Below are 19,334 nucleotides of genomic sequence, written 5' to 3'. Positions count from 1 at the left end.
GCAACAATTAGCGGCATGTATGAATAGAGTAAGCTACGATGTGGGTTTATGACAACATTCGTGGACTCGGAGTGAGAGCTCGGAGTGACACGAAGAAGAATCAGCAGCGGCAGCGGCAGCCTGGGTGACCCGGGAGGTGACGGAGAAGTCACCGCGATCATTAATTGGGCCCCGCAGGGCCGGGTGACTTCACACGGTTGAGTTGTTTAAGCGTCGGGCCTAAAAGAGGATTAGTGGTGAGCTCCGCCCGGGGAAGTCGAGGGGTGAGTAGCTGAGTTGGTGAGATACTGAGGGGGTGTGAGTGGTGAGGTGAGTAGTGAGCTACGTAGGGGGGTGTGGGTGGTGAGGGCATTGCGTGGAGCCATGCACTTGGATTCAGAGCGTCTGCTGAGACGACATCTGTGGGGGGTTCAATAGCCTGGCTATTTTCACTCAATGTTGCTGTCATATATATTTATAAGCAATTCTACAACGAAAAATAAAACAAAATCAAACATTTTCGCATCATAATTTTCACCGAAAGGTCATTTTGTCACTTAACGATTTTTTTTTTATCCAGGCTTGAATGTTTGTTTAAAGTGCTTCACTTTGTTTGGCAGGGGAGAGAAACACCGCAGCCTCAAGATGAAAGTCTCCCATTTGAGGGTGGCAACGAGCCTCTGCGGTGGAACTCACGATGAAGTGCTGCCACACAGTTAATGTACCGCCTCCAATCTCGACAACAGAGGCGCGGGCGAGCTCGGAGAGTTAAAATGCAGCAAGCTAATTAACGAGACAACTCAGGCCCAAGCGAGCCTGTGCTTGTGTACAGGCAGGGTCACCCTGTGCCACACTCATCTCCACACTATTCGCGTCCAAGTGTTACACGGACGGGCTTATCGAATACACTTAGCGACTCGTCATCATTACGATCAACCAAAGTCAAAGAGGCCAAAACAGACTCCACCGGCCGCCGACTTTCGCCATCGGCGCGCGTTCTAATCGCGCCGCCGTGGATTTACCCTCGCGCTCGCGGCTGCGTTCGTTGGATCGTCCCGTTGCCTTGCAAATCCCCGACGACGGCGGCGCTTCGTCGAGGGAAAGCCGCCCGACGCGCGGCGTCGGGCGGCTACAGACGCAGGGGCGGGGAACCAACCCGGGAGCCGCGGTCAAGGCCGTTTAGGAACCATTACAGAGGGGGCCCATCAGCAGCGTTTACTGCGAAATTAATTTGGAGCATCCGAGACGGCGCGTGGATTTACTCCGCGCGCCTGCCAAAAGCGGTCTCGGCAGGCATTTGAAGGCGAATCCGCTGATCAATATCACGCTGGCACGCCGATGAAAGGAGAAGCTGTATTTCATCCCAAGGCATCAAGAGAGGCCCCACACGGGCTGGCTGGATACTCAGAGCCACCGGGTGACAAACGCGTGCCCCACCGCTCCCCGCGGGACCCCCACGCCCATGCGAGAGCCGCGTCGCACCTTGGCCGAGAGGAACGCGAACATCAAAAGGCAGGGGGGAAATTTTCCAAATGCTCGTTTGCTTGTTTTCAAATGTATCTATGCATTTGTTTACACTAACCAAACTCCAGGCACCGGTGAACTCTTGCAGTATTTATAAGCTCGGCGTAATTTTCTGCTTTGTTAAAAGTGGCTCCGTTTACAGCGAGGGGAGGGGGGCTGGGAAATGCTGTGGGGTGGTTGAGTGATGGGGGCGGCAGTGGGCGGAGGTGCCCCCCCCCCCCCCCCCACGTGGTCTAGCCGTGACGCGATGGGGTCTGACCTTCGCCCACCAACGGCCACCCTCGCCAGTTCAGGACCCCAGCACTGGCTCCCCGATTGCCGGTGCATTATTGACAAGCGAAGCAACCTTGCAGGGAACATTAATCCTCTTGTTCGCACTACGGCAGCTCCCTGCGACACATAAACCATCCAGTAAACAATCCCCACCGAGGGAGCGGGCCTTCACGTGCCGATGTCGTCGGCAAATCTGCCGTGAAAGCTGCCTTCGGTACCCAAATTCCCTTCTGGAGAAAATACGATAATGGCGTTCTCCCCGAATAAGCAACGCGGAGCCACCGCAAACTTGATGCATTATTTAAATGTCATTGTCAATTATCAATCGAGTTCATATTCTGAAGATCTAGCAGGTACTCGCATTAACAATGCATGATGTTTTGATCAGAAAGAGACTGAAAATTGTCACGAAAGATCAAGAGAGCCAAAATAAAAAGCCTAAAATTTATACGGCAGAGAAGCGGGGGGGGGGGGGGGCCTTCAACACATAACGAAACGCATTTGCACTTGATTTGAATTCTGCTGACCTGGATCCGATTGATTTCCCAGCAGCAGCAGTGCAGCCGCTTTCTTGTAAATTATCAAGGCAAACCATTGTGATCGTCTACCACTTAGGTCGGAATTATGCAGGCCAGTGGTAAAAACAAAGCCCACCTCTGAGTCTCGTTGTCATGAATGCTCAGATCAACACAACGCTTCAGTTATCAGAGTTTCAAAAAACCCGTGCGGTTGCTATCATCAATTTTGGGTAAGCATGGTTTTCTTATTTACAGACACTAGCAGCCCACACAAACCCTTTGGATTTGATCCTCCAGACATGACGTCCATCCAGCCAGGCAGCGTTTTTTTTTCTAATATACTATCATTGGTGACCGGGCTGGGACCATCAACTCACTACCACTTGAGAACTTTGCTTAAGCACGGGCAGCTGAAACCTGGATTCGAAACCCACAATCTCAGCAGTCCCACCTCAGCGAACCGCCCTCCGAGCCACCCAGCCAACCGATTGACACCATTTAAGAATGAGTTGAAGCATCGGTGCTCACTACATTCCAAGGAAGCTTTTATGCATTGGCACATGAACCGGATCACATCGCTGGTCCGTTAAAATGATGACCGCAAAGGTATTCTGAGAGGGGACATCACTGGCGGTGTAAGGCCACGTGTGTCCTGACTCGGGGCATAAGCCGAGGCCTGGTGAAGTGTGACTTCCTCTCAACAACCAAGTGCAAAACTGATTCAAACAACGCGTATTTTACGGAATCCGTCTTGGCATTATCTGCCACCCGTACACTTCAATGTAACTTTAATAAGTACTTCAATGGGAAGCAAACCTCGAATGGCTACACTGCTTGATGAAGAGCAGCCCTTATAAATAACCGCCCCACACACGTTTATTTATTTCTATGCAAATCCAATTCGTCACTTTACCTCTTATGCAAGTAACCTCGCTTTCTCCCCCAATAATATAATTCCAGAAGGTGACTCATCAGATTGTACGGCAAGCGCGCATGTAAATGTGTGATATTCTCTGCCAGCGCCACATCACCCATATCTTCCGAAGCCATGGTTAGACTTTTCGTGTCTCTAGGTCACAATCGCGATCGTCTTGTCAGAAAGGCGACCCGTGATTTGCAAGGCTGCACGTTTTTCCCCTCGCAAGGCATATCTGTGACAGCCCGTGACCAAATAATCTGAAATGCTCACAATCTCGTTAGACCTCAGAAACCAAGCAGGTTTGAGCCTGGATGACATTTGGATGGGTGACCGCCATGCATAAAACAGCTTTTATAGGCCGCATACAGAAATATATTTTCATAAACAAACACTGATATTGCTGCAGGGAATTGTATACATTTTGACGAGCGTCTGATACGAATTCCCGCCGTGATGAGGGCTGAGAACGGATTAGGATGCGGTTGACACAGCGGCGGCAGCAGCAGCGCCTTCGCTGCAGGGAAAGGCCCCTTGCAGCGAACCAGATGCCTGCTAACAGTGCTGAGATATCTGGATGCACACTTACACAATCAATGTGCGTGTGCAGACGGGTGGGAAGGAGAGGGCAGATTCCTTGACTGGAAAAAAAAAAGTCTAATCCCTTGATGTTGCCAGCACTGGTGGTTTCATCTGTGAGGCTCTTAGTTTTCCTGCTAAATCATGTTTTGTTCGTCGCAGTCGAGGAAGGGAACGCGTGCGGGAGGACGTCCGCTGAACAGAGACGGAGCAAAGAGTTCGATGAAAGCTGGCGGAGGCCTTCATCCAGCAGTGGATACATAGATCGCAGCTGATGAATGTACGACACGCGAGGGGAAAGCTGTCGCCTCCTAATACCGTGCCTGGACTGCTAATGCAATTCTCTGGGCACTCGTGTGTTTATATATTTAAACTACCTACAAAGTGTGGTAAGTGTATTTTCAGGTCTGCGTTGGAAAAAGGAGTCTGAGCCAGTGAGCAGAAGTGTCAACACGTTTCGGCTCGTTTAATATCGCGCAGCCGAGCAGGCTGCCAACGCCGCGTGCAGACACCCACTTGCGCTCCCCCAATCCAGCCATGCAAGACGAGCTGCGCGTGCACACACACGCGCTCGCAGAAGCACGCACACGCTCGCAGGAGCACGCACACGCTCGCAGAAGCGCACACACGCTCGCAGGAGCACGCACACGCGCACGCTCGCAGAAGCACACATGCGCACGCTCGCAGAAGCACACATGCGCACGCTCACACGCTAACAGGAGCACACACGCGCACGCTCACAAAAGCACACGCTCACAGGAGCACACACGCTAACAGAAGCACACGCTCAGAGAAGCACACACGGGCGCACACGCTCACAGGAGCGCACGCGTGCACACGCACGCTTGCAGGAGCACACGCGCGCACGCGTGCACAGGCTCACGCAACAGGAACGCATCCAGAAATAAATACATCGCAAATGTGCAATGCGCTGTAGACGCAGACGCATGTGCGCACACAATCCTGTACATACGAGCTGCCCTCAGGGTTTCATTTCTATGGTGGATGTCCTCCTCTTGGGCACGTTCTCTTCTTTAGCTGCCACTCCGTCGTTAGCCTCAACCATTGGCCCACCAACCATTGAAGGGCCAGGCCCGATCAAATCCCGCTTACTTTTCCAAACGGTCGATGATGTCTCAAAATTTCTTACGTTCTCAAATCCATGTGGCTCCTCTTTCCTTTCTGTCTCATGGCGTCATTCGAAGCATTCACCTGCGATATATACACAAGAACCTAAATCGATGACATTACAAGCGTCAGCTCTGGAAATGCTCCATGCCAACGAATCATACATCTAAAAAAAAAAAACTCGTGCGACGTGACTTCGATCTGAAAAGCGCAACGAATGGCTCCCATTAACAGAAGAGTGAAGTGTCGAAGCAGCAGCCCGAGGCCTCTGCGCGTCGGTGAGGCACAAAGGTGACGAGGAATGGGATCTTGCTTTAAATGCACTTCCAGAGATCTTGTTTAAACGGACGAGACGGACGCACGGCCTCACACACAAGCGCCGTGTCTGCCGCGTTGCCATTCGTTATCCGTTGGCCAGCGTCGAGTAATTCTACCCGACCGCTTCCCACCCCATGCAGTTGAAAAGAACATCTTAACCTTTTTTAACGAAATCCCTTCGGCACGCCATCGACACGGCGAGCTTTGCAGACGCCGCGCGAGGGAACGGCAAAGCCTCTTGGCAACAAATGGAATTCGACAGATTGTTGCCACGCGCGTGCATTTTCACGGAACCTTTTGATGCATTTTTATAATTTAAAACAAATTAGCGGTGTTGTTCGCGCTCGGTGCATGCGCTTTGGGTTTTTTTTTTTTGTGGAGTGCACCTCTATGAGAGGTTTTTCAAAAACATTCATTTTACAAATTAAATTCGAGGCACATTTGACAAACGACTACAAAACGCTGAGTTGTGACACAGACAATTTCACAGCGCGTTTAGGCTTCTTCCAACTCAGGGCCATTCCCTGATGGGGCATTATTCCACTGCTCTTTTCAGTAGTTTTAAAATTCTAAACTCATCTTTTTTGTTGTTGTTGTTACACTTCAGCCGGCTCGTAAGCACGCACGCAGCCTCCCTGAGGTGAGGAGGGACGGCTCAGCTTGAGCCAACCTCGCAAGCCCGCCCACACCGAGCCACCACAGAGCCACCCTCGCAGGCTGAGCCACCACTGTATTCAGAGCAATCACACACAGCCCTGTACTGGCTCCAGGTGTGGGCTTGATTCCACATCACTGTGGACACAAAACCTTCTGTGGGTGTTTGTAAATCTCTACTTAGAGTAGTGGTAGGGTTCCACAGGGACACACACTAGAACTTGGAGGCAACACGTTTATTATAACACCCCAACAGGGTAACTGCATACACGTACACTTGGTTAACTAGACCACAACGGGTAACTAAACCACAACGGAGTAAATACATACCCGATTCAGTCAGTAACATACTGCCTGACCCACGAAGCCGAGCAGAAAGACCGAAGACCGAGGACCGAGGATCGAAGAGACGTAGCACCGACGCGTTGCATTCCAACAGACAGCCCAGATTGCTCTCCGGAACTCTGCTTTATGCTCCGGAGCGTGGCCTCGCTCCGCCCTCGGACACGCCCCCTTCTGGATCTCACCAGAAGGTTCTCGGCCCCTCATCACGTGTCCCTCAAGCCCCCTTTGGGCCCCCTCGCTATCCTATCCCGGTCACGTGCCCTCTCGGGTTCACCCAGACTGTCACGTCCTCACTTGCCCTCTCTCTGACCGTCACCAGAACAATGCCCCCGAGGGCCCGCTTCCGTGCCATAGCTACTCTGGTGCCAGAGAGAGGCCCAAGACCCACAGTTCCACTCTTGTGACAGCAGCTGGCGCTATATGCCATCGTGACTCCATTTACGTCACTACATTCGTATTCAATTTTGATTTAAAGCTTTCGTGACTGCAGGGATTCCTTTTCTTGGTTCTTTCGGTAAAGTCATGTAGAGGGAAATAATACAATAATGAAAATATTATTTCTTATTTCCCTTCTACGTGACTTTACCGAAAGAACCAAGAATACATTAGTATTAATTTGTTCAAAACTGCCTTTTTATAGAGGTTACGTATGTTATTTTTAATATGTAATTTTATTGTTTACTTTTGTGTTTTATGTACAACACTTTGAGTTAACATGTCAATAAAGGTGTTTTATGACATAAACATAATGAATACAGATTATTATTTCTATTTCAACAACCGTTCAATGTGCATTGGGGGCAGTGATGAAAATCTTGCATTCCCATGGCAGAGCTCTGTCTCTCGACGAAACAATCTGCTGGCTTCCCACAAAGCTATTCTCTCCAGAGTGGTTACCTTTAAACTAATCCTGTACGGATGAAGGCCTGGGCACGCCGCGCAGACCGTGGAGCTCCTGTGAACTTTGCGGCGAAACTTAGCGGCGACCAATACCGGCAGCCGTCCGACAACCGCACTGCGGAAAAACCGAGCGTCCCGCTGGGGTCAGACTTCCATAACAAACTTCATTGAATCTGACACTTGTGAGGAAATGTGGAGAGCAGGCGGCAGCCACAGGGATGTCGGAGCGCTAAGACGCTTTGTGCCTGCCTGCCTGTGTGGCGTGTGTCACTCGGCTTCCCGGGATTCGTGCCTCGCCCACGCGCTCAAGCGTCTGAGGCCCTTGCCATTATTACACCGGGTGCTCAAGTGATGGTCTCAGTCCTGTCAAAAATGTCTGAATTTTTTTTTTATTAAATGTCGGTTTTTCACTTTGCTCTGACAATGCAAACATCGGTTTGCCTGCAATGAGAAATATATCCGCCCTTACAGGAGAGTGCGTGCTAAAGTGTTGTGCAGAGACAAAGGTAAGGGTTGTAAGAAGCTATGCAACGATGCATGGCGTAGTCGCGCTCGGACACGTGTGACCGCAACGCGCTGCCAGATTTCCAAGTGGAGTTTTCGTCTCCCGTGGGATAACAATGCCGCGAAAACAAACGGGGCTCGGGTCGGGGGGGGGCAATTTTGGAGAAACGTCACAAAAAATTGCAAATAAACCTTCTTCGTTCAGCTTTTTTCACGACCACGTATGCTGTGTAGAATTTTACGAACAAAAAAATGCCTTCAAATGCACGTTCAAAAGTTGAAATCACTCTATTAATGATTTTACTGGAAATAAAGCCAGCGACGCATGCTCACAACGATAAAGGAGGAGGTGGCCTGGTCATCACCGCCCCCTTTGCAAGCAATTTCCGAGCAACGTCGGGTTCTTTTTACGTTCTATTTCATGAAATATGTTCAATACAATACATAAAAATTATAAGCGCCCGCGTGGTAACAAAACACATTTCATCGCATTGTTATCACTAACAAACCAGAGGGAAAACCCATTCCCCAATCTATCTGAATATCTCAAAACAATTAAATGAACAAATTACCTTGGCGGCCACACGTAACGGGCGGAAAGGGATTACGGCGTGCGGCGATGCCGTACGCTTTCATATTTTGTTTCCCGGAAAATAATTCCAAAAATAAACTCCCTCTACCACCGGTGTCGCGGGCACGTCTCGCGAATCCAACGGCGTCTCTCTGCGCGCCCCATGGGGGCGGCTCGGTACCGCGAGACCATCATCCGTTCCCGTCTCACAGTAGCCGGCGGGATGCATCATCTGCAACGTGCCAGCCAAGCCCGCCCACTCGTACACACACCCCGTGTATTTCTGGCCAGGATGTCGCACGGCTCCGCGCGGCATTAAAGTTTCATAAATTGCAGACCTGTCCGTCAAAACGAAGCCATCACAAACACGCGTCGGCTGCGGCCAGCCTCGTCGGGCCAGCCTCAATAAGTTCGTTTACGTCCTTGTGGTCCGTGTGGGATGGCCCATTTGACCTAAGATCGTGGGGAAGCCGTAAATTAGCTTGAAAGAGATGTAAACGATTACGCTGGATCATGAAGGCCATTTCTTCAATCGTGTGGTGGGGGGTGGTAATGGATGGCCGCCTGTCCTTAAAATAGTCCGACATATTCGACACGGCACACGTTGCACTGCGCCAGCCTCTCCATCCCAAACATCCGATTTTAATTATCGTAACTCAAGCACGCTAATATATTTAAAGGCTAATGGGATTTACAAGATTTATACATCAAATTGGTGAAATTAACTGCGGTTCCCTAACCAGGGTGCTAGTGCTCGCGCCAGCTGTCAGGCGATAAGCTCTCTCTTTTGTGCCATTTGCAACACAATATGAAACTCGCGAAAGCCCCAGCATCAGCATACTCAGCGTCATTACTCGCCGGCGCTAAAACCCTCCGCGTGCCGATCTGGCGCCCGCGTTCCTTTCAGTCCAAAGTGCCGTCCGTACAATTCGTCCACCGTAATTCACCAAAAACAAAACAGCATTGACGAGCGGCGTAAATTAAACCTCAATTGCGGCCAACAGCGAGCCATATTTGAAGCCTTCTCTTGTACAGGATGCGAGATTATTTATTTGGTTTGTCGGTACAAAAGCCGCCGCGCTAATTGGCTTCCCAGGCACCGGGCAGCATTGGCGAAGAGCGATAGACGGCCAATTTCAAAAGCAATCACCGCGCGGAAAGTTCACCTAAAATATCACATTTAGCTGGCAATCCGATCAGCCACGCTAATGCTGTCATCACGAAATGGGGGGGGGGGGGGAGAAAGATGATTGAAAAAAATAAATGCGCACAAAGGAAACTAATCTCACTTTAAAAATGTGGCATTATCGGAGAAAGCTCAGCCGAACGCATGAATTAAAGTGTCTATGATGGCGGTAATCACTCGTGTCTCCCACATTCACAGCGCCATCACCCCCTCCTGAGTGCCCATGTGCGTTTGTAGTTTGGCGACAGGCAACGTGCACCGGTGCTGGCACTGTGTCGCCGCGAAGCTGAAAAGGGGATTCGTGTGAATGCTCGATTGCTGTTTTTATTTAAGCTTGCTTGGGCAAAGAAGAGCTTAGCGAACGCTTCGGCAAGATGACAAAGTTGCCCAAATTTGTGCAATTTTAGCGATGTTTCTGCCCGACTCTTTATTTCTTGCTGCCAATTAGCTTGAGACAACTAAAGCTGTAATTGTGGCCAAGGATTATATGCATCTTAATTAGGCCGTCGCCATCCAACAACACTGACTTGACTCTGGCATCGCACGACACAAATTACAATTCGAAACTGAAAATATTGCAAAACTTTCCACGAAAACACTCAAATAATGAGCTGCAGTAGAAGCCGTTAGCAGACACCTAACAAATGAAAAAGTGCAAACAACTTTCTCTCTCATTCGAACAAACGTTGCGAGCTGCACTAATTAAACAGAAAGGAGTTTGGAAAATGTAATCTCGCAGCCAGGCCAAATCCCCGTGGCCGCAGGACGGTTGGTACAGTCCAGTTTGCGGTGGGCACTGCCAGGGCGAAGCGGGCGACAAGGATTCGGAAACACAGTGGCGCAACCTTTTAAAATGGCATCATTCATCTCCGTGCTGGTAAATGTTCAAGCGATGTTCCTTGTTAGAGCGACAGATTTATCATTTTCACTCCTAAACTTTAGTAGCGTGGGAAGCAGAATTTTCTTTTTGTACTCCACATTCGTGTCAAGCACGTCGCGCTCAAATTCCGGACCAATCGCGCAGCGCAATGCCACGCTCAATAAGCGTTTCCTTTGTAAACGGAATAGCTGTCGACGTCAGCTGCACGCTCGCAGGTGCTGCGCCTCCGTGGGAGACATCATCAGCCGCGTGGCGCGGGGCGCAATCAGCCTCCGCTGTTTGCTGCCCGCTCACGCACACGCCACAGACACGCCGCGCACACGCTGCACACACAACGCACACCAGCAGGGAACGGCGCCCGTGACAGAATGGGGCCATTCCCTGTAGCATACAACGCCGACGGCCTTCATGAACCTGCCAAGCCATCCCCTTTGATCCATGCCCTCCATGCCATGCCCTCCGAGCTATCCTCCGAGTCGACCTAGGGGAGGCCCAGGACCAGTGGGAATCGAACTCGGGTGGCCGGGTTCATAGCGCAGCGCGCTAACTGCTGTGCTACCACCCCCCAAAACAATTAAGACATACACACTCACACACCCCAAAAAAACTAAGACATACACACTCACACACACCCAAAAAAAACTAAGACATACACACTCACACACACCCCAAAAATACTAAGACATACACACATTCACACACACCCTAAAAAACTAAGACAGACATACACACTCACACACACCCTAAAAAACTAAGACATACACACTCACACCCCAATAAAACTAAGACATACACACTCACACACCCCAAAAAAACTAAGACATACACACTCACACACATCCAAAAAAAACTAAGACATACACACACTCACACACACCCTAAAAAACTAAGACATACACACACACACCCCAATAAAACTAAGACATACACACACACACACCCCAATAAAACTAAAACATACACACACTCACACACACCCTAAAAAACTAAGACATACACACACACACCCCAATAAAACTAAGACATACACACTCACACACACCCCGAGTGACAGAGCGCACACACATCAAAATAAATTTTGATGTTTTACCTACGTGACCTAAGAATTTGAAGCGAATTCTCTCTGTTGCCATCTCGTCTACCATGCAGGAGAGGACAATATCCTCATTGCTTCCCAAAGCAGACACAGCACCACTCTGGAAGGTGGTGGAGGGAGCTGAGCTATCGCCTCGAGGCTACCCGTCCGTGCCCACCCGTGCCCCCGTCCCCGTCCGTGCCCATGACCTCAAGCTACCAGACTTGCCCTTTGAAGGTGAACATGGGCCAGCCCTCTGCATACGCGCACACACACAAAGACAAAGATCCCCCCCGTATAGCCTTAGCAGACTGTAGGGACAAGTGCTGTTAGCGAGCACCTATGAAGGCCCGAACGGTACACGAGGGGGTGGGTGGCAAGCACCACGCCGACCGCCTTTGTCTCCCTAGTGGCGATGTTTACACACCGCACCAGGTACTCATTTGAGGCTGAGTCGACCTAGGTTCTGATAATCGTCACTGGTGTTGGCCGTGAGCGGGAGTCGAACCCGTGTCACTGGGTTCATAGCGCAGCGCGCTAACCGCCACACCACCGCTCCCCACGCGCACACATACACACACATACCCGTGCCTCCTGTCTCTCTCTCTCCGTGTCTCGCAGCGACGGGTTTGAAACTTTGAGCCACGGGTGGCGCTGTCGTGCCTTTCGGAAGAACGGCACGGCACGGGCGGGCGTTCTGTCAATTTAAAATTCCCTTTGGAGCCCAAATGATGATTTTGTGGATTTTTCTTCTCAAAAGAATTCCCCGTGCCTCGGAGCACATTTTACCGAGCGCACGCAAACGTCTTGGTTAGAGAAGCCTGCCGCAACGTTCTGCGAATCCACGCTCGTCGCTTTCTCGTTTAAAAAGTAAACTCGTTTTTTTTTTATATAAAGGTCCAGGCGCAAACACAAATCTGCCTAGTTTTACAAAAGCACTCTACACCACTCTTGTCCACACTATTAATTTCATCATCTTGATCCCGGAATGCCTTCAATAACTGCCCAGGAAAGAACTTAGAGAGGCCTTCATCCACCCGTGGATCTTATCTCATCTTACTCCTCTTCGCTCCATGTGGAGCATAAGGCCGCAGCAAGTCCACGCCATGCCGGACGGTCTTTAGCAGCTTTCTCTGCTTCACCCCAAGACAAGCCCATGGTCTTGAGCCACCCATGGATAGTTAATGACTAATCATGACAACTAAAGAATACGTCAACGGTGGCAAGGAGCAGAATTCTGAATCAAATTCGTCTGTGCCCCTTTTGTGACAACCCCACATTGCCCAAGATGTATGACGTAACACTTCTCCGCTGCTGGGTGAAGGCCTTCCCACTCTGTCGTCGGTGACCGCGGTTGTTCGACCATACTTCACCAGGCTGGCCAGTGTGGGCTTGTGAAAGTGGGGCAAGCCCATGATTGGCTCAGCGAGCCGTGGCCGGGAACGGGACTCAGGCTCGTCAGGGTTCATAACACAGCGCACTAAACACCGTGGATGGATGACCCCTAGCGACCCCAGTAGTAGACGCCTCAACCTGGGAACCGGCTGCAGTACAACGAACAGGTGAACGCCAAGATGACGAGTTCAGGAGGACGTCAAACAATAACAATCATTCAGAGGGCTCCGCATTATCTCCAGCTGGAGCAAAGACCCTAGCGACGATGCCGCACTTGCACAATCCACAACACGCATTATCGCGACACGGGCGAGAGCGTTCGGCTACGCACGGCGCCGGGCGCCCACAACGGCGCGCACAGAGCGGCACACGCACGAGGTGTCCCTTCTCAAGCAGCAGCTGTGAAATTGTGGGCGAGTCACAACAGCAGCACCACCACCGCCGCGGCGGTGGCGACGGCGACAGCGGCGTCACCACGAGCGGCGCACTGGACTTGCGACGCAGAGTTCGCTGGTGCGGCCCGCTCTCCGCGGTGTGCCGGTTGGAACAAGTGGGCCATTTTCTCCAATTCCTTCCCAGAGCCTCTGCGTGCCCATTCGGCATAAATGGGTTTGCGCCACCACAGGTTAGGTCGGTCGGAAGGTCGCGTGCGGCGGGGTAAAATGTGGGTAACTCCCACATGTTCCATGACGTCTGGCCGGCGTGGAAGAGTAGGCCAAAATGTCACTTTACGAGGCGGTTCTCGAGTGCTCCCTCGAGCAGAGGACCTTCCGCCAGCAGTCACGTGAAGAAGCAGCTGCAGGGCAGCGCCTCTGACTTCACGTTGGGTCGGACAAAAACGCAGCTACGGCGTCGCACGACCTCCAAGGAGCTCCTCTCTTACCCTTGCATTTGAAAGTAACATCCGTTGAAGGTGGCTGCGAGTGTCGTTATGAAATTCGTGAAATCCGATCGGCAGATAGGCCGTGATTAAATCTGCGTCTTTGCTTTCCACTGTAATTTCACCTTTACCGCACGCCGCTTCGGCACACTCTACTCTTGTCACTTCTAATCAAATTTACCTGATGGGAATCGCACGTGACACTATTGCTAATTATGAAGGCTCATTAATTATAAAAAAAAAAGGCTCAGCCCTTCAGGCTTGGTGATATTCTTACACCGCGCGAAAATAAAAACGAAGATACTAACGAGCGTAAACAAAACAAAAAACGGTTCTACAAAGCGGGATTCTAAACGTTGCCATTTTGGTTCACACAGCGGCCTAAGGGTCACCCGCGTCCCCAGGCGCGGTACGGAACGCGCCGTGGCGGACACGCCGGACGGGGGGGGGGGGGGCGTGGTTATTGAAGTCAGCTGCGATCGTGAACACCCTCAACGCACGGCCGCACAAGGCAACCGAGTTAGAAATAATTGTCCGACAGCCGTTTTAACGAGTTCGATACCCAGCCGTGGCTCACGTCTAACGCCCGTGGCGAGGGTTGTGTGAACTGGGCGTCGTGGCGAAGTACGGGCAAACAACCCCCGAGGGCGACGCGCAGCATGAGGAGGCCTTCATGCGGCAGTGGGTGACCAAGGTGCTGTACGTAACTTACATTTACTCTCACAGACATTAATTATTTTGCTCTGTCCAAAAAGTGAATTCTCCCTTAAACGAGCATTGAGGCGGTGTTCAAATCCTGGTCACGGCACGGAACCAGTGGTGGAAATTCAACATTCCTATGACAGGGGCGAGTCTATCCATAGGTTGCCGTTACGTGCACAACCGCAGGAAGATGGGTGACTGAGACAACGTGTTGTTTTAAAGCTATTCCTCTCTCTGTTTCCAAGGAGGCGATGACTCTGCAGGGACCTCGTTACCACTCGGCCCACCAAGCGAGACGGCCGCGGCACCGTTCACGCCACCCTGGGTCCTGACACTGCGCCATCACGAGAACGTTCCCAGCCAGCCCGCGTGAGTTTCATCGCGAGGTGTTGATTGTGAGCCGCGCCGAGGGGAGGCACGAGCTGCACTGGAAACTGCGGCGACAATGCCGTCAATTCGTCGAGATTAGTAAAACAATAATAATAATAATTACAAATGCAGTGTGATGTACACGTTCTGTAGGTGCACAATTAATACAACAAAATACGGATTTACAGTACGTCTCGATGCAACCGCATCTCGCGAAGCTGCACGAAACAATGGGACGCGGGCATCCCAAGGAAAGAAAGAAACAATATGTATTAATATATTTATTTTTTTACATAGCCAAAAAGGCGACCAGCCATGGGCAGGGAGAATAGGGAAAGGTCTCGACCCACGACTTGAACGAGGGCAGGAAGTCAACAACACGGGCGGCTGGGGGAATGGAGTTCCAGGCATTGGGGGCAGCAGAAGAGATGGAGCGACCGCCAAGCGCGCACACGCTCACACACACAGAGGAGTAGGTCAAGTCCGGTTGTGCACAGGGCGCAAAAGACAATTCGCCGAGCGTGCCTGCAGCGCGGATTTATGCGACAGCACATCGTGGGGAGCTCGGGCACGGCGTCCAAACAATTCAACCAGTGGGGTTTGTGCGCAGCCTGGTTAGAACGCACCGACACAAAATAACTTATGACTTAGAGCCGGGGAGAGGCAGTCCGTTGCTCAACACTTTTGTAACATTCAGCACAAGTCGGAGGACACAACTCCTGGATGCGGGCAACAACATCGGGCCCACAAGAGCCATAAATCCCGGACTCTTTCTTCCCGACACGCGGCTCAAGACTCATCGTGTGCCAGTTTTTACACCGTCCGCCCGACCTTGTGGGGGGACGAAACGCGACTCAACAAACCGGAGGAGGCGGGGATAAAACGTCCAGCAATTGACGTCCGCTGCTTGCCACGCCGGCGCCGCGTGCCGAGAAGGAGAGGCCATCCGTGAACCTTGGCAGGATTTATGGCGGTGCCAGCCACCGCTCGGGCCAGGTGACACCGCGACCACTCGCCATCCTCACGTGTGGGACACCGCGCCTGCGGCTCGCGAGACAGCGGTGCCACCGCCACCGACGCCCCCCGTCACCTGCTCGCTGTACCGCGCGTAGAACACACGTGCGTGTGTGTGTGCGCAGGGCGCCTCCATCTTGGGCAGGGGGGGGGGCATGTCCCTCGTTCTGTGATTTATTCATCTCTTTGTGCTCTTCTCTCTTCACAGCTTTGCGTCCTAGGAGGCCACACTGATTGGCCACGGCGAGTGTTTCATAAGGATGTGCACTTTATTGTAACTGCGTTCGTGCGATATTGCTATTATTTATTGCAAGACGCGATTTGGATTAATGCGGTGCCTAAATGCGATATTATCTCAAAACGCTTTACAGAACCAGCTGGAATATGTATTAAAGCGTTGCCCATTTTATCCGCCTGTCTGTCCGTCTTGCTCTCTGAGGCTGCCCCCGTTTTTCTTTCTCTCTGCATCCCAGAGCCCCCGTTTCCCCGCATGCCACAGGGAGCCCGCACCATTTGCCCCAAAGTCGCCTCCATCTATCATACAGCAATCGACGCGACGGTTTTGTGCCGTCTCGGCGGTGATCACGTGACAACGCCTGCAGAACGACGTGACGGGACTCGTGCCTGCCTGCCGCTTGTGAGCGGCACACCTTTGCGCGCCGTTAAATCTATTTCCCAGATCTGTTCGGCAACCGGCAACCTCGTCCAACCCGCCAACGAGCAGGAAGACTGACCCTGAGCAAAGGCATCGAGCGACAAGGGGAACCCGATCATCCTTGGGACGAGTGCAGTAAACTATTGCCGTAAACTATGGCCATAAAATAAGGTAAAGGGAGGAGATAAAAGTCCAATATTGCACGCGGAATATTACATTAGCGAGTGAGGTCAACGTGTCGACCGGCTCTGTCGTTCTCTTGTCCCTGCCGCGAGGAGGATTTGCACTTTTGTGAGGAAATCTGCTGATAATTACCTCGTGACTGGAAGGGCCTCCCCCGAGACCCCCTGGCAGGGCCGCGTCTCCGCAGCCAGACGAAGTATCGACTGATCAACTGGCGGCGCAGACGCCGATTGCCGTCTCACCGCAAGCCATCGCTCCTGCAGCACGGCCGTCGCGAGGGCACGGCCGCGATCAAAGGCGCTTTGAGACCGCCCGTTGAGCCTTGCTGCGTCCGCAGAGACCACGAACGATGGCAACGCGGACGCCGCATTCATGGGCCCGTCGCGCGTTTATGCATTTGGGATCACAGCATTATTTGGATTTAAATGCGAATGCATCTACAGACACGTGACAGAAAGAGGCAGTCGGTCATAGGCACAGGTTAAAAGAATGCTCTTGAGCCTGGACTTGACAAGGGGCAGGGAGTCGACAGCACGGATGACTTGGGGGGGAAGAGAGCTCCAGAAGATGGGAGAAGGTAGATGGAGACGATGGGGGCAGGAGAGAAGAATGAGTGGCCACCCGCTCCGACATGAGTGTGTGCGCACACATAATTCTGCGCCGCTCGTCGTCCCGGGCACACAAATCCGTGTCGCGCCACTTTTTTTTTTACGGTCGGTTATGTAAGAGCGCTTGATTAAGCATCTCCTTTTTACCCATTGCTATCAAAGGCTGTGTATCTGTCGGAGGCTTTCCCGGAAACGGTATGCAAACCCCCTTCATCAATCCCACCTCTTCATCGCAAACAACCCCTTCCAGATCTCAATCGTCGGACACATCAGTGGGTTTCCGCTCGCCTTTGTAATCCACGCTGGGGCCGACATTAATGGCAATTCTTCAAACGCCACGTGGCGGCGGAGATGACGTGGCTTTCTGGGAATGTGATAGGTCGACGTTCGGAAAACAAATAAAAAAAACTGGACGATGCCAAAAGCGCTCGCCAAAATCCAGTGTCGGGAAACGAGCAACCATTGTGCGATCGGCAGCTGGTGGCTGGCAACTAGAGGTGCCACGGTGGCTAGGAGATGTTAACTACCCCGCCTGGTCTCCAGGAGGTTGTGGGTTCGATCCCAATCCTGACAGCTGTATGTTTGGCGTTTGTATGTTCTTCCCGAGGTCACGTGGATTTTTCTCCGGGTCCTCCAGTTTTTCCCTCCACATTTAGAATCAACGTGCATTTAGAGTATTTGCGTTGTGGCCGAAACGTCGTGAGAATTGTATTTTATTATGTTAAATTTTTATTATTTTATTATTTCCCTTCTACGTGACTTTACCGAAAGAACCAAGAAGATGAATCCCTGCAGTCACGAAAGCTTTCAATCGAAAAAATATATAGTTTACAGTATTAACTTGCGTCATCCATCTGTCAATTCGATCTGTGACTTGGCCACTCGCACAACTTGTGAGGACCCTCGTTCGATGGAATGTGGTGCTCCGTGCGCATTATGAATTCACATGAAAATGTTCGTTCAGTTAGTACCATGAAAGCATTCGCTCTTGGCAAACGAACGCGAGAGGTTGCCAGCTCTACGGATGCCCTGCCGGCACTAAAGATAGACGATTAAGACCATGATGTCACCGTGGCCAAAGCCGTTGAGATGTTACCGCACCTCGCAAGCAATTTGTTCCCTCCGGTAGATCCTGCAGCTGCTGCACAGTGAACATGCGACACCCAAGCTTGTCCCTTACAGATGCGATCCTTATTTTTGAAGTCATTGTTTTGAATCTAGTGGAAAACAAAACCAACAAGGTGTTGTACCTTGTTGCAAATACACAAGGCAAACGTTAAATGTCCCCCGAGGGTCTGGGAAACCACAGCACGGGATCTAACTTAAGAGTAACCCCTGACCCTTCTCCAACCCCAGCTGTGCTCTACGAAGGCAGCCATCTTGATAACCCTGATAACTCCCGTCAAGGCACCAATGGTCTCGTTTATATCGAACGTCTAGGCGAGAACCAGCAGTGCAAACAAACGTACAACAACAAAAACAACCACATTAAATAGAAAACAAGTCCAAGTGCAACAGAGACCACCAACATTATTCCGTTTTTATGGATTTTGTTTACCCTCAGTGTCGGCTCTTGCTTAAAATAATGGCAATGCAGTGGTGTCCATTTAAAACAAGAGATAAAAGGGACCATAACGCGGTGAAATTTGACAAACACTAAAAAGCATAAAAACCAACATAAGCGCTCGCACCATGAAGTATTACACGGCGGTGTGGGCATGAGCAGCTCCCACCAACTAATGATGCACTCTGGGAGCTGGTTACACCGAGCAATTGCTCACAGCTTTCACCAAACAGACAATTGAGAAACGTTTGCAAACCCTCGCACACATGCCTCTGGCCGAATCACCGTCCGTGTACCCTATCTCGCAAGGGTCTCGGAAGCTAAGCAGGCTGGAGCCTGGTTAGTACTTGGAAGGATCACCACCACTGGGGCTTGCCAGCTGTTACAGAAGCAAGGCTGTGAGATGTGGCCAGGAGATGGCATTGCCGAGTGTCTCCCCCTCCATATGCATTTTGGGTTTTCTCCAGGTTGTCGGTGAGGCTTTAATCGATAAATATCTAGTGTTATGATTCACATTGAGTTCGAGCTGTGAATGATAAATGCCCGCTGTGCTTTGTGAATGTGTTTGGGCACAAAGAGGCCGAACGGTTTTCTAACGTCTGCCCGTGAGGTCT

At 51.3% G+C, this 19,334-nt stretch overlaps 1 protein-coding gene across 1 annotated transcript in view; it reads right to left on the bottom strand.

Moving 5' to 3' along the window:
- LOC144723738 (pyruvate carboxylase, mitochondrial-like) overlaps positions 1-16,922 on the bottom strand; it is a 65,828-nt gene extending 48,906 nt beyond the window's left edge. The window contains 3 exon segments of the mRNA XM_078602672.1: positions 947-1,108; positions 1,394-1,461; positions 16,791-16,922. Of these exon segments, the coding sequence (XP_078458798.1) occupies positions 947-1,108; positions 1,394-1,461; positions 16,791-16,922 (362 nt within the window).
- Positions 16,923-19,334: the final 2,412 nt, after the last annotated feature.

This window comes from Lampetra planeri, chromosome 18, assembly GCF_965212315.1.
Source record: "Lampetra planeri chromosome 18, kcLamPlan1.2.h2, whole genome shotgun sequence".
Lineage (NCBI taxonomy): Eukaryota > Metazoa > Chordata > Hyperoartia > Petromyzontiformes > Petromyzontidae > Lampetra > Lampetra planeri.
This window is presented reverse-complemented; position numbering and strand designations above follow the sequence as displayed.